General features: G+C 39.9%; 1 protein-coding gene across 3 annotated transcripts in view; it reads left to right on the top strand.

Moving 5' to 3' along the window:
* AXDND1 (axonemal dynein light chain domain containing 1) overlaps positions 1 to 15682 on the top strand; it is a 196129-nt gene that overhangs the window by 139842 nt on the left and 40605 nt on the right. For all 3 annotated transcript variants that reach the window (XM_050766158.1, XM_050766151.1, XM_050766150.1), the window contains one exon: positions 5790 to 5897. In XM_050766158.1, the coding sequence (XP_050622115.1) occupies positions 5790 to 5897 (108 nt within the window). The remainder of the gene's footprint in view (positions 1 to 5789; positions 5898 to 15682) is intronic.

Here is a 15682-nt window from a genome sequence, read left to right as displayed (position 1 = left end):
CAGGCTGGAGTGCACTGGTGCAATGTTGGCTCACTGCAACCTCCACCTCCCGGGTTCAAGAGATTCTAGCTCCTCAGCCTCCTGAGTAGCTGGGATTACAGGCGCCTGCCACCATGCCTGGCTAATTTTTGTCTTTTTAGTAGAGACAGGGTTTTGCCATGTTGGTCAGGCTGGTCTTGAATGCCTGGCCTCAAGTAATCCACCCATCTCAGCCTCCCAAAGTGCTGGGATTACAGGCATGAGCCACCATGCCCAGCTGAATTAATTTAAATTTAAAAATTTATCTCTTCAGTCATATTAGCCATATTTTAAGTGCTAAGTAGTACATATTGCTACCAGGGATCATATTGGACCATGCACACATAGAACATTTCTATCACTGTGGAAAGTTCTATTAAACAGCACTAATCTAGGGGTCACAATCAAGTTTCCAACAGGTTTTGTTTTTTTTTTTAAACTTGACAAACTGTCTCTAAAAGCTGTTTTGGATATTCAAAGAATCAAGAATAGCTAACACACTCTTGAAAATGAGGTGAGAGGACTCATCCTCTCATATTTTAAATTTCTCGTAAAGCTAAACTGACACAGCATAGTGTTAGTTCAAAGGTGGACAACTGTGTCAATGGAATCAAAAAACAGAACCAAAAATTTATGGCCTTTTATATAAGGATGGCATATAGAATTAATGAGGAAATGATGAACTTTCCAATTAAAAATACTAGGGGACTGGGCGCAGTGGCTCACGCCTGTAATCCCAGCACTTTTGGAGGCTGAGGAGGGCGGATCACGAGGTCAGGAGATCGAGGCCATCCTGACTAATATGAAACACTGTCTCTACTAAAAATACAAAAAATTAACCAGGCATGGTGGCGCACGCCTGTAGATCCAGCTACTCGGGAGGTTGAGGCAGGAGAATCGCTTGAATCCAGGAGGCAGTGGTTGCAGTGAGCTGAGATCGCGCCACTGCATTCCAGCCTGGGCGACAGAGCGAGACTCTGTCTTAAAACAAAACAAAACAAAAAAACCCCAAAACTAGGAATATTGGTTATCTATATAGGAAAGATGAAATTAGACTTGTACTTCACACAAAAATCAATTCCAAAGCGACTAGAAATCTACATGTGAAAGTCAAAATTATAAAGCTTTTAGAAGACGATATTTCAGATCTTAGGGGTAGGAAAATGTTTTTTTGTTGTTGTTGTTGTTGTTTTTTTGAGATGGAGTCTTGCTCTGTCGCACAGGCTGGAGTGCAGTGGCCGGATCTCAGCTCACTGCGAGCTCCGCCTCCCAGGTTTACGCCATTCTCCTGCCTCAGCCTCCCGAGTAGCTGGGACTACAGGCGCCCACCACCTCGCCCGGCTAGTTTTTGGTATTTTTTAGTAGAGACGGGGTTTAACCGGGTTAGCCAGGATGGTCTCGATCTCCTGACCTTGTGATCCGCTCGTCAGAAAATGTTTTTTAAAATAAGAGATAAGGAACACTAACTCAAAAGGAAAAGGTTCATAGTTTTGATTACCTTAAATTTAAGAATTATTTTTATCAAGAAAATACCATTAAAACAAAAACAATCCACAAAATGGGAGAATGCATTTGCAACACTTATAACTGGCAAAGGACCAGTATCCAGAATATAAAATGACCTTCTAGGAACCAATATTATAAAAATACACAACCCAGTAGAAAAATGGGCAGAAAGCTTGAATGTATACTTCACAAAGGAGAAAATCCAAATGGCTGACATACTTATGAAAAGCTGTTCAATTTCATAAGTGATAAGGGAAATACAAACTAATATCATTACTTACATAACAAATTGGCAAAAATTACAAAGTCTAGGCCGAATGCGGTGGCTCATGCGTGTAATTCCAGCACTTTGGGAGGCCGAGGTGGGCGGATCACCTGAGGTCAGGAGTTCAAGATCAGCCTGGCCAGGATGGTGAAACCCTGTCTCTGCTAAAAATACAAAATTAGCCCAGCACGGTGGCACGCACCTGCAATCCCAACTACTGGGGAGGGTGAGGCAGGGGAAGCGCTTGAACCTGGGAGGCAGAGGTTGTGGTGAGCTGAGATCGCACCATTGCACTTCAGCCTGGGCAACAGAGCAAAACTCCATCTAAAAGAAAAAAAAAAAAAAAAAAAAAAGAAATTGCCAAGTCTGGCAATATAAGTGTTAAGAAGAGGGGAGCAACAGGTACTTCCTATACTGCTGGTAAGAATATAAATTTGTACGTTCACTTTGGAAATCAGTTAACATTATCTGTTAAAGTTGCAACACACCTTGCAACAAACAATTCTATTAATCTGTCAATATACCAGAGAAACTCTTACACAAGTGCTCTAGACTAAGAGACATATGTAAGAACATTCTGGCCAGGCATAGTGGCTCATGCCTGTAATCCCAGCACTTTGGGAGGCTGAGGTTGGGAGTTCAAGACCAGCCTGACCAACATGGAGAAACCCCATCTATACTGAAAATACAAAATTAGCTGGGCGTGGTGGTGCATGCCTATAATCCCAGCTACTTGGGAGGCTGAGGCAGGAGAATCGCTTGAATCCAGGAGGTGGAGGTGGCAGTGAGCCAGGATCGTGCCATTGCACTCCAGCCTGGGCAACAACAGCGAAACTCCATCTAAAGAAAATAAAAATTAAAAAAAAAGATATTCCAAGATTATTCCTAGAAGTATCCCCAAACTGGAAACAACTCAAATGTCCATAAATAGTAGAATAATTATTATGAATATTATGGCATATGAAGACTGGAATATAAGGATCAATTCTCTCTTTAAACTGCATATGTGCATTTTTATGTCTCTGTATGTAAGACAGATCTCACAGTTTTTAAACAGTGTGTTATAAAAAATTTTATGTACAGCATCTTGCTGATAAATTTTAAATCTCTAGGAGGTGGAGACTTTTCTAGGAAAATAGAAAGTAAGTATCATTAATACTTGAAGGAGAAAATTGGCCAACTTTCAGTGAAAAATTGGATGCAGTAATTTTTAGAAATGCTAAAAATATTGCCTGGATTCCTCAGACAGGTTTTTTCAGACTCTCAAGCAGTAGGGTAATCCCCACGCTATATAAACAGCGTAAGAGCATAGACAATGACTGAAAGTTTTCCCATTTTATTTCACATAGCTAATAATATCCTTTAAAAAGTCCAGATGAGTATAGAGAAAATAAATCTTACATATTAATATATAGGTGCTAAATCCAAATTTAAAATAGCAAATTTCATGTGGTAGAAAATTATAAGACTAAAACACCATGAACAGTTAGGGTACGTGTCAGGGAAGCAATAATATTTTACTATTTGGAAATGTGCTACTATAGGTATATGTATGTCACTTCTCATCTAAGAGTTGAATGAAATGTCTGAGTTCTCATTTTGGTTCTGGGAAGGCTTCAGAAGGGTTCTTCACAACAGGCTGATATACCTCTGAACCAAGCAGTCTCTTGGAGCCCACACTATACATCTAGAAATGTGTTCAAACCTTCTCATACCTGCTGGGACTAGCCCCTTCTTCTGTCCACCCCAGTATGTGGTGTGGATCCTGATTTTGGCAGGCTGGACCTGCCACAGATGGTGGTGGAGACCCACTGGCCAGCTCCATGACACACTTAGTCCTCATTACCTAAAAGGAGGGAGAGCTCTGTGTGGTGAGACCAGGTTTTCAGATGAAGGCAATCTGGAATGAGGATTTCAAGATGTTTTGAGGTGTATCTCCCTATAAAAGTTAAGGCTGTAGCCATACGGAGGACACTATCATGAGGAGCCCTTCCTGAGGGCACTTCAGGGTTCAGGGACTTACATAAAACCATCCAGATTAGATTTTGTGGAAGCCTTGTGCTATGGGCCATTCATTGCCTGTGCCACCCCAGCGCCTGACTGGATGCCCATAACCTGACCATCTCTTTGAGGACCTACACTTTCCACTAGTGCTACTTTGGTCCTCTGTTAAACTCTTTCTCACTTAATAACTGTTTTCTAGTGATTTCAGATAAATAAACTGGGGGAGTGTTATCAGAGGAGGCTGAGAATCTGCTCTCACACCAGAGGTAAGGCTGTAACTGAGCCTACACAAAGACCTTCTGCTAAGAAAATGATATGCCTCTTCTCTAAGCCTGAGGCCTTTCAAGAGTATATCAAGCAAGTTTATGGTAGGGGGCTCAGCAGACCATACTGAGGTACTCTTTCAAAAAATGGTTAGTTCCGTCTTCATGAAGGTTATTTTTATTTCAAATTCATCACCATCCTGGACTGCTACCATCTTCCCCTGATCTAGACAAACCTCTGTGGTACATGAATCTTTATGACATCAGACTTTGGGATTTCTGTGGCCTCATCCACATCCCACAGGGTGAAAAGAAGATGGTTTTCCAGAGAAGCCTTGTCTAATGCGGCTCTATGGTAATGCTGTGTGGCTTGTGCCACATTCTAGCATTTGACCTACTAGACTGATATTTGGATGACATTAGTGAGAGTTTCCCACCAGCTAATGTTTCTTGGGCTCCTTTCCAGCCAAGGAGATTTGCATGATGCTGGACAGGGTTCAGGTGCGGTGGTTCATATCTGTAATCCAAGCAGTTTGGGAGGCTGAGGCGGGTGGATCACCTGAGGTCGGGAATTGGAGACCAGCCTGGCCAACGTGGTGAAACTGCATCTCTACTAAAAATACAAAATTAGCCAGGTATGATAGTGGGTGCTCGCAGCTACTCAGGAGGTTGAGGCAGGAGAATCCCTTGAACCCGGGAGGCAGAGGTTGTGCCGAGCTGAGATTGCTCCACTGCACTCCAGCCTGAGCAATAGAGCAAGATCCTGTCTTTAAAAAAAAAAGGCTAATAATGAGAGAAATATAAGGTATATTACTGCTCATCGTGGTTGATTTCAGGAGCCTACAGTGGGTCATTATTTCACCACACGCTGCTGTTTTTTGGCTAGAGTGATCAGATCTCTGTTCCCAGAGAGGATAACATGTCCTAGTTCTCAGGGCTTTTATTAACTAATAAGGAATAATGTACCTTTTAAACATTGAAACCAGCTCTTAGCTGTTAGGAGATCTTGGTAAAGTAAATACAGTTTAACTATTTACCTTAGGTGATTAAAACCTGCTATAGACCTTTCCCATATCTCAATAGATAGAAGGTGAGCATCTTTTCCAAAAGGGTCTCAAATCTTTATTCATTCACTTTATTAGTGGTAGAGGGATTTTTTTTAGTGGTTAAGCACAGACCACCTAGATTAGAATCCAAACATCATACTTAACTATTTTTGTGACCTTGAGCAAGACATTTAACTATTCAATTTCTCAGTTTCCTCATCTTAAAAAATGAGGATAATAATAGGTAATGTCTCATATTGAGGATCAAATGAGTTAATATATGCATAATGCTTAGAACAGAGTCTGACATATAATTAAGTACAAGGTAGGTGTTTGCTACTTCTATTGTTATTATGCAATCACAGTTGACCTGTTCAGTTGCATAAAATTTATTAGGAGGCCATTTAGACATTAGTAAATAAAACAATCTTTTTGTATCTGTTTTTATGGCACTTCACTACACCCTGTCCCATTACAACCCAGATCCCAAACCCTGTCAATAAGAGAGAATATGATTTAGGTCTGTGTTAATACCCAGTCACCTCTGCACATATCTTTGAACTGAACTGATATAAAGTTAATTGAATGTAGTTATGTTTAGAGGAATTGTATTTAGCAGTTCCTCAATAGCAGTGAGTGAATAAATATGCTGGTTTTTTCTGCTTGTAATCTTTTATCTCTTTTCAGAAAGAATGTTATGAATGGATCAACACATGCTCTTGCCTCCTTTCTAATATCAAAGGCAGAAAAATTACATTATTGACATATGAAGAAATAGAGCAGCTACTTGAAGAGGTATTTGCCACATGTTAGCGTTGGTTATTATTCAGGTTATTCCTGTATTTCAGTAGATAAGGTTCACAGCTTTTTCCAATCAATGTTCTGAATCCTTGTTCATTTACCCTAACATATGAGAATTTTAGTTCTGATCAAGATCTTTGACAGCTCTTCTTCCCTCTAAGGAAGAGAATCATCCACTCGGCATTTTGTGTCATGTTTTTAGCAGGTGATTTTATAAAGGAAAGAATGGTTTTCAGGTAGAAGCTCCCTGCCACTTTGTGAGGCATATCCTCAGGTTCATCTGCTTCTGTGCTCACCCTTTTCCCTCCCCTCCAGTCTCATTCTTTCCGTCCAAGGTTATTTCTTCCTTCGAGCACTTAATCCCATGTTCAGTGGCTTCTCTCTTTTGCCTCTTTAATGTCTTCTCTAATTGTTCCATTTTATCCATCTAAAACATAGTCATTTCTCCCATCCTCAAAAGTGTGTCCCTTGACCTTGTCTCTCTGCTGCTACTTTCTCTCTTTCCATTCCATCATAATCAATTTGTTTTAACTCTATAAGGTCACCTTATTGCCAGATCCAAGTATCTTCAATTCTGTATTTAACCTGGCTTCTCTGTAGCATTTGGCTCTCTTAACCATTCACTCCTTTTGCAACCTGTCTTCACAAGACAAAAGTGTCCTGGTTTTTCTCCTGCTTCTTTATTTCTTTTCACCCTTGTTTTAGACTTTCACCCTTGTCTGCCTCTTAAATGTTGATATTCTGTCCTTGGCTTGCTTTCACTTCTCATTTGTACACGCTACCTATTCCAGTGTTACCTTATTATCAGGGATTGAAGTATAATATTAGGTAAATCTTTTTTTTTTTTTTTTTTTTGAGACGGAGTCTTGCTCTGTAGCCCGGGCTGGAGTGCAGTGGCCGGATCTCAGCTCACTGCAAGCTCCGCCTCCCGGGTTTGCGCCATTCTCCTGCCTCAGCCTCCTGAGTAGCTGGGACTACAGGCACCCGCCACCTCGCCCGGCTAGTTTTTTGTATTTTTAGTAGAGACGGGGTTTCACCGTGTTAGCCAGGATGGTCTCGATCTCCTGACCTCGTGATCCGCCCGTCTTGGCCTCCCAAAGTGCTGGGATTACAGGCTTGAGCCACCGCGCCCGGCCGGTAAATCCTTATTAGGTAACCTATTATCTATACCTTATCATCAGGGATTGAAAAAAAAGAAGATGCAAAACAGGAAGAATAATGGCTTAGATAAAAGATTATTATCGAACATCATTAAAGGTAGAATTTAAAAAGCATCTCATATACTTCTCTATTTATATATCAGTACCTATCTTTTCTCGACTACAGGTTGGGAGTGTTTACCACCTGCTTACCAAGAATCTCAAATCAGTGAATATCATGTGCCATCACAAACTCAACTCTTGTTTGTATTTCAGCCTCTTTGAAGGTGTTCTCCTCCAGTAAATTCTGAAGAAACTCCCATTGTTATCAGAGTCATACTATATAGGTATGATCTGATGGCCTATATGTCAGTGTCTGGGGTCTGAGAAAGAAGGGGAAGGTTCTATGTACACATTTATGAAACTTTTTTTTTTTACATTTAAACACTGAAGAAACATCATCTTTCTAAATTATTCACTTTTAACAAATATTCATTTTAGTACGCTGTCCAGATCTTGGCCAGAATTATTGTGAAATAACCACTGAATGATTTTATCAAGATTATAAGTTGTAAATTATAGTATACTTTGAGAAACTTAATGAAGTACCGCGGACATGATCTTGGCATATCAGATCTAGGAAGAAATCCGAGAACTATACAGAATCAGAGACTTGAGAGCAGAAGGGAATTTAAAGGCGATTGGATTTAACCTTGCATGAGTCTGACAACAAACTTTGATTTTTTATTTTTCCATAGGTTACTGGGGTACAGGTAGTGTTTGGTTACATGAGTAAGTTCTTTAGTGGTGATTTCTGAGATTTTGGTGCGCCCATCACTCGAGCAGTATACACTGCACCCTATTTGTAGTCTTTTATCCCTTGCCCCCCTCCCACCCTTCTCCCCAAGTCCCCAAAGTACATTGTATCATTCTTATGCCTTTGCATCCTCATAGCTTAGCTCCCATGTATCAGTGAGAAGATATGGTGTTTGGTTTTCCATTCCTGAGCTACTTCACTTACAATAAGAGTCTTCGGTAGTCCCAGCTACTCAGGAGGCTGAGGCAGGAGAATCTCTTGAGCCCAGGAGGCGGAGGCTTCAGTGAGCTGAGATCATGCCACTGCACTCAGCCTGGGTGACAGAGTGAGACTCTGTCTCCTCCCCCCCCCCAAAAAAGATTCTCCAATCTCATCCAGGTCACTGCAAATGCTGTTAATTCATTCCTTTTCATGGCTGAGTAGCATTCCATCACACACACACATATATATTAAAAATATTACATATGTAATATATATAATATAACATAATACATATTACATGTAATATGGTATATATAATATATATTATATATGGTGTGTATATTTATGTGTATATGTGTGTGTGTGTATATGTGTGTGTGTGTGTATATATATCACAGTTTTTTATCCACTTGTTTGATGGGCATTTGGGTTGGTTCCATGATTTTGCAATTGTGAACTGTGCTGCTATAAACATGAGTGTGCAAGTATCTTTTTCCTATAATGACTTCTTTTTCTCTGAGTAGATACCCAGTAGTGGGATTGCTGGATCAAATTGTAGTTCCATTTTTAGTTCTTTAAGGAATCTCCACACTATTTTCCATAGCTGCTCTACTAGTTTACATTCCCACCAGCAGTGTAGAAGTGTTCCTTGATGACCGCATTCATGCCAACATCTACTGTTTTTTGATTTTTTGATTATGGCTATTCTTGCAGGAGTAAGGTGGCATTGCATTGTGGTTTTGATTTGCATTTCCCTGATTGTTAGTGATGTTGAGCTTTTTTTCAAATATTTGTTGGCCATTTGTATGTCTTCTTCTGAGAATTGTCTATTCATGTCCTTAGCCCACTTTTTGATGGGATTGTTTGTTTTATTTCTTGCTGATTTGTTTGAGTTTGTTTTAGATTCTGGATATTAGTCCTTTGTCAGATGTATAGAATGTGAAGATTTTCTCCTACTGTGTGGGTTGTCTGTTTACTCTGCTGACTGTTCCTTTTGCCGTGCAAAAGCTCTTTAGTTTAATTAAGCCCCAGCTATTTATCTTTGTTTTTATTGCATTTGCTTTTGGGTTCTTGGTCATGAAATCTTTGCCTAAGCCAATGTCTAGAAGGGTTTTTCCAATGTTACGTCTAGAATTTTTAAGTTTCAGGCCTTAGGTTTAAGTCCTTAATCTATCTTGAGTTGATTTTTGTGTAAGATGAGAGATGAGGATCCAGTTTCATTCTCCTACATGTGGCTAGCCATTTATCCCAGCACCATTTATTGAAAAGGGTGTCCTTTCCCCACTTTATGTTTTTGTTTGCTTTGTTGAAGATCAGTTGGCTATAAGTATTTGGGTTTATTTCTGGGTTCTCTATTCTGCTCCATTGGTCTATGTGCTTATTTTTATACCAGTACCATGCTGTTTTGGTGACTATGGCCTTATGGTATAGTTTGAAATCAGGTAGTGCAATGCCTCCAGATTTGTTCCTTTTGCTTAGTCTTGCTTTGGCTATGTGGGTTCTTTTTTGGTTCCATATGAATTTTAGAATTTTTTTTTTCTGATTCTGTGAAGAATGATAGTGGTATTTTGATGGGATTGCATTGAATTTGTAGATTGCTTTTGGCAGTATGGCTATTTTCACAATATTGATTCTATCCATCCATGAGCATGGGATGTGTTTCCATTTGTTTGTGTCATCTATGATTTTTTTCAGCAGTGTTTGTAATTTTCCTTTTAGAGGTCTTTTGCCTCCTTGGTTAGGTATATTCCTAAGTATTTTATTATTTTTGCAGCTATTGTGAAGGGGTTGAGTTCTTGATCTGACTCTCCGCTTGGTTGCTGTTAGTGTAGAGAAGAGCTACTAATTTGTGTACATTAATCTTGTATCCAGAAACTTTGCTGAATTCTTTTATCAGTTGTGGGAGCTTTCTGGAGAGTCTTTAGGGTTTTTTAGGTAAATTATGATATCGTCAGCAAATAGTGACAGTTTGACTTCCTCTTTACCAGTTTGGATGTCCTTTATTTCTTTCTCTTATCTGATTGCTCTGGCTAGTACTTCCAGTACTATATTGAAGAGGAGTGGTGAGAGTGGGTAGGTATCCTTGTCTCATTCCAGTTCTCAGAGAGAATGCTTTCAACTTTCCCCATCCAGTATTATGTTGGCTGTGGATTTGTCATAGATGGCTTTTAATACATTGAGTTATGTCCCTTGTTTGCTGATTTTGCTGAGAGTTTAAAGGTTTAAAGGATGCTGGATTTTGTCAAATGCTTTTTCTGCATCTATTGAAATGATCATATGATTTTTGTTTTTAATTCTGTTTATGTGGTATATCACATTTATTGAATTGTGTATGTTAAACCATCCCTGCATCCCTGCTATGTAATCCACGTGATCACAGTGGATTATCTTTTTGATATGTTGTTGGATTCAGTTAGCTAGTATTTTGTTAAGGATTTTAATGTCTGTGTTCATCAGGGATGTCAGTCTGTAGTTTTCTTTTTTGGTTATATCCTTTCCTGGTTTTGGTATTAGGGTGATTCTGGCTTCATAGAATGAATTAGGGAGGGTTCCCTTTTTCTATATCTTGTGGAATAGTGTCAAAAGGATTGGTATCAATTCTTCTTTGAATGTCTGGTAAAATTCTGCTGTGAATCCTTCTGGTCCTGGACTTTTTTGTTGTCGTTAATTTTTAAATTACCATTTTAATCTTGCTGCTCGTTATTGGTCTGTTCAGGGTATCTAATTATTCCTGAGTTAAGCTTGGAGGGTTGTATGTTTCCAGGAATTTATCCATCTCTTCTAGATTTTCTAGTTTATGTGCATAAAAGTGTTCATAGTTGCCTTGAATAATCTTTTGTATTTCAGTGGAGTCAGTTGTAGTATCTCCTGTTTCGTTTCTTAGTTAGATTATTTGGATTTTTTCTGTTCTTTTCTTGGTTAATCTTGCTAATAGTCTATCAACTTTATTTATCCTTTCAAAGAACCAGCTTTTTGTTTCATTTATCTTTTGTATTTTTTGTTTGTTTGTTTATTTCAATTTCATTTAATTCTACTCTGATCTTGGTTATTTCCTTTCTTCTGCTGGGTTGGGGTTTGGTTTGTTCTTGTTTCTATAGTTCCTTGAGGTGTGACCTTAGAATGTCGGTTTGTACTCTTTCTGTCTTTTTGATATAGGCATTTAATGCTATGAACTTTCCTCTTAGCACAGCCTTTGCTGTATCCCATAGGTTTTGATAGGTAGTGTCATTATTGTTGTTCAGTTCAAAGAATTTTTAATTTCCATCTTGATTTCGTTTTTGGCCGAATGATCATTCAGGGGCAGGTTATTTAGTGTCCGTGTATTTGCATGATTTTGAAGGTTCCTTTTGGAGTTGATTTCCAATTTTATTCCACTGTAGTCTGAGAGAGTACTAAATTTATGAAGGCTCATCTAGTGGCCTATCACATTGTCTATCTTGGAGAAAGTTCTGTGCACTGTTGAATAGAATGTGTATTCTGTGGTTGTTGGGTAAAATGTTTTGTATATATCTGCTAAGCCCATTTGTTCCAAGGTATAGTTTAAATCCATTGTTTCTTTGTTGACTTTTTGTCTTGATGACCTGTCTAGTGCTGTCAGTGGAGTATTGAAGTCCCCCACTATTATTGTGTTGCTGTCTATCTCATTTCTTAGGTCTATTAGTAATTGTTTTATATATTTGGGATCTCCAGTGTTAGATGCATATATTTTAGGATTGTGATATTTTCTTGTTGGACAAGGCCTTTACCATTATATAACGTCCATCTTTGTCTCTTTTAACTGCTATTGATTTAAAGTTTGTTTTGTCTGATTCAAGAATAGCTACCCCTGCTCGCTTTTGGTGTCTGTTTGTATGAAATGCCTTTTCCCACCTTTTTATTTCAGTTTATGTGAGTCCTTATGTGTTAGGTGAGTCTCCTGAAGGCAGCAGATAGTTGGTTGGTGAGTTCTTATCCATTCAGCAGTTCTGTATCTTTTAAGTGGAGCATTTAAGCCATTTACATTCAATGTTAGTATTGAGATGTGAGATACCATTCCATTTATCATGCTATTTGTTGCCTGTGTGCCTTTGTTTTTTGTTTCTGCTTTTTAAATTTTTTTGGTTGTCTAAGTCCTGTGTGATTTATGCTTTAAAGAGGTTCTGTTTTGATGTGTTTCCAGGATTTGCTTCAAGATTTAGAGCTCTTTTTAGCAGTTCTTGTAGTGGTGGCTTGGGAGTGGTGAATTCTCTCAGCATTTGTTTATCTGGAAAAGACTGTATCTTCATATATGACTGTACCTTCATATATGATGCTTAGTTTTGCTGGATACAAAATTCTTGGCTGATAATTGTTTTGTTTGAGGAGGCTGAAGATAGGGCCCCAATCCCTTCTAGCTTGTAGGGTTTCTGCTGAGAAAATTGCTGTTAATCTGATAGGTTTTCCTTTATAGGGTACCTGATGCTTTTGTCTCACAACTGTTAAGATTCTTTCCTTCATCTTAACTTTAGATAACCTGAAGACAATGGCCTAGGCGATGATTTTTTTGTGCTGAATTTCCCAGGTGTTCTTTATGCTTCTTGTTTTTGCTTGTCTAGGTCTCTAGCAAGGCTGGGGAAGTTCTCCTCAATTATTCCCCCAAATATGTTTTCCAAACTTTTAGATTTCTCTTCTTTCTCAGGAACATCAATTATTCTTAGGTTTGGTCATTTAACATAATCCCAGACTTCTTGGAGGCTTTGTTCATATTTTCTTTTTATTTTTTCTTTGTCTTTGTTGGATTGGGTTAATTCAAAGACCTTGTCTTCAAACTCTGAATTTCTTTCTTCTACTTGTTCAATTCTATTGCTAAGACTTTCCCGAGCATTTTGCAGTATTGTAAGTGTGCCCAATTTCCCTGAAGTTTTGCTTGCTTTTTCTTTATGGTATTTATTTCCTTGAATATTTCTCCCTTCGCTTCTTGTGTCATTTTTTGGATTTCCTTTCATTGGGCTTTGCCTTTCTCTGGTGCCTGCCTGATTAGCTTAATAACTAATCTCCTGAATTCTTTTTCATGTAAATCAGGGATTTCTTCTTGGTGTGGAACCATTGCTGGTGAGCTAGTGTGATTTTTTGGGTGTGTTAAAGAACCTTGTTTTGCCATATTACCAGAGTTGGTTTTCTGGTTCCTTCTCATTTGGGTAGGCTCTGTCAGAGGGAAGGTATGGGGCTGAAGTCTTTTGTTCAGATTATTTAGTCCCATGGGGTTTTCCCTTGATGTGCTACTCTCCCCCTTTTCCTATGGACGTGGCTTCCTATGAACTGAGCTGCAGTGATTGTTATCTCTCTTCTTGGTCTAGCCACCCAGCAAGGCTACCTGGCTCTGGGCTGGTCCTGGGGGTTGTCTGCACAGAGTCCTGTGATGTGAACTGTCTATGGCTTCCCCAGCCGTGGATACCAGCACCTGTTCTAGTGGAGGTGGCGGCGTGGGTGAAACAGTTTGTGAGGGTTCTTAGCTTTGGTGGTTTAATGTTGTGTTTTTGTGCTGGTTGGTCTCCTGCCAGGAGGTGGCACTTTCCAGAGAGCATCAGCTGTGATAGTATGGAGAGGAACCGGTGGTGGGCAGAGCCCCAGAACTCCCAAGAGTATATGTCTTCACATACCCTACCCACCTTTTGTCTTCAGCTACCAGGTGGGGGCAGGGCTAGGTGTGGTCTGAGCTCAGATTATTCTTGGGCAGGTCTTGCTGTGTCTGCTGTGGGGCATGGGGGTGAGTTTCCCAGGTCAGTAGAGTTATGTACGTAGGAGGATTATGGCTGCCTCTGCTGAGTCATGCAGGTTGTCAGGGAAGTAGGGGAAAGTCAGCAGTCACAGATCTCACCCAGCCTCCACACAATCTGAAGGGCAGGTCTTATTCTCACCATGCCCCCACTGACAGCCCTGAGGCTGTTTCCAGGCAGTGGGCAAGCAGGGCTTGAGAACTTGTCCCATGTTACCTGCCTCTCAGCAAAAGAAAAGGGTTTTGGTTCTTCTTCCACCTGTGGAGTCTGCATGCTGGATTCACACCCTCCCCTGAGTTCTGGCCAGGAGGCACCTTGCCCTATTCAAATTGTTACAAAGTTCAGCTGGAGACTTCCTTCTCCCTGTGGCGTTTTCCCCTGCACCTCTGGCCGCCCTCTGAAGGGTCCCTTGGTGCCAGGCAGGAATGGCCTGCTTGGGGACCCAGTGAGCTCCCAGCGCCTTTCCTGCTGCTTCCTCTACTCCTGTATTTTGCTCAGCTCTCTAAATTGACTCAGTTCCAGGTAAGGTTGGAAACTTCTCTTGCAAACTAGATCTTCGGTTTTCCCAGTGGGGGTGTGTTTGGGAGCAGAGGGTCTCCCCTTCCCACTTCTACAGTTTCAGCACTCACAGTATTTGGGGTGTCTCCTGGGTCCTACAGGAGCAGTCTACTCCCTTTGGAGGGTCTGTAGGTCCTCTTGGGACTCCTGCTTTGTTGTTGCAGTCATTCTGGAGCTAAAATTTCTGATGCGAGCCTCCACACACTGCTCTGTCCATCTGAGTCAGAGCTACAATCTAGTCCTACCTCCCATCCACCATGATGATCTTCTCTTTTGTCTGATGATGAATCTTAATATAATATCCATACTTGATCATTATGCCTAAGTTTGAATATCTGAAGTGACAGAGAACTACTTTCAGAAAGACTCCATTCATTTTTGGTGAGCGCTGAGTATTAGAACATTAATTCTTTCTATTGAACTAAATGTAATGTCTCCTTGTAGCTTTAGCTTTTTCTACCTACTGGTCCTAGTTCAGTCTTTTGTGGTTAATATGAACAGGGCTGATTTGTCTTCCATATTATAATATTTCCAACGTTTGAAAACAACTGTATTCAACCTAAGTCTATTTTTTGATTTTCTGTTCTTTTCTATTGATCTGTCTATTAATGGGTCATTACCACAATATCTTAATTATTGAGGCTTTATGATACATTTTCTTTTTTCTTTTTTTTTTTTGACTTTTATTTTAAGTTCAGGGGTACATGTGCAGGTTTGTCACAAAGGTAAACTTGTGTCATGGAGGTTTGTTGTACAGATTATTTCATCACCTCGGTATTAAGCCTAGTACCCTTCAGTTGTTTTTCTTGATCCTCTCCCTTTGCCCACCCTCCACCATCCTAAAGGCCCCAGTACGTGTTGTTCCCCTTTATGTGTCCATGTGGTCTCATCATTTAGCTTAAAAGGGAAAACATGTAGTATTTGGTTTTCTCTTCCTGTGTTAGTTTGCTAAGGATAATGGCCTCTAGCTCCATCCATGTCCCTGCAAAGGACATGATCTCATTCTTTTTATGGCTGCATTGTATTCCATGGTGTATATGTACTGCATTCTCTTTATCCAGTCTATCATTGATGGATATTTAGGTTAATTCCGTGTCATTGCTGTTGTGAATAGTGCTGCAATGAACATATGCATGCATGTGTCTTTACGATAGAATGATTTATATTCCTTCCCGTATATACTTAGTAATGGGATTGCTAGGTCAAATGGCATTTCTGTCTTTGGATCTTTGAAGAGTCGCCACACTGTCTTCCACCATGGCTGAACTAATTTACACTCCCACCGACAGTGTATAAGTGATCCTTTCTCTCCACAACCTTGCCAGCATC

This window comes from Macaca thibetana, chromosome 1 (assembly GCF_024542745.1).
Source record: "Macaca thibetana thibetana isolate TM-01 chromosome 1, ASM2454274v1, whole genome shotgun sequence".
Lineage (NCBI taxonomy): Eukaryota > Metazoa > Chordata > Mammalia > Primates > Cercopithecidae > Macaca > Macaca thibetana.
Note: the sequence above shows the minus strand (reverse complement) of the source record. Positions and strands in the feature narration are given on the sequence as shown.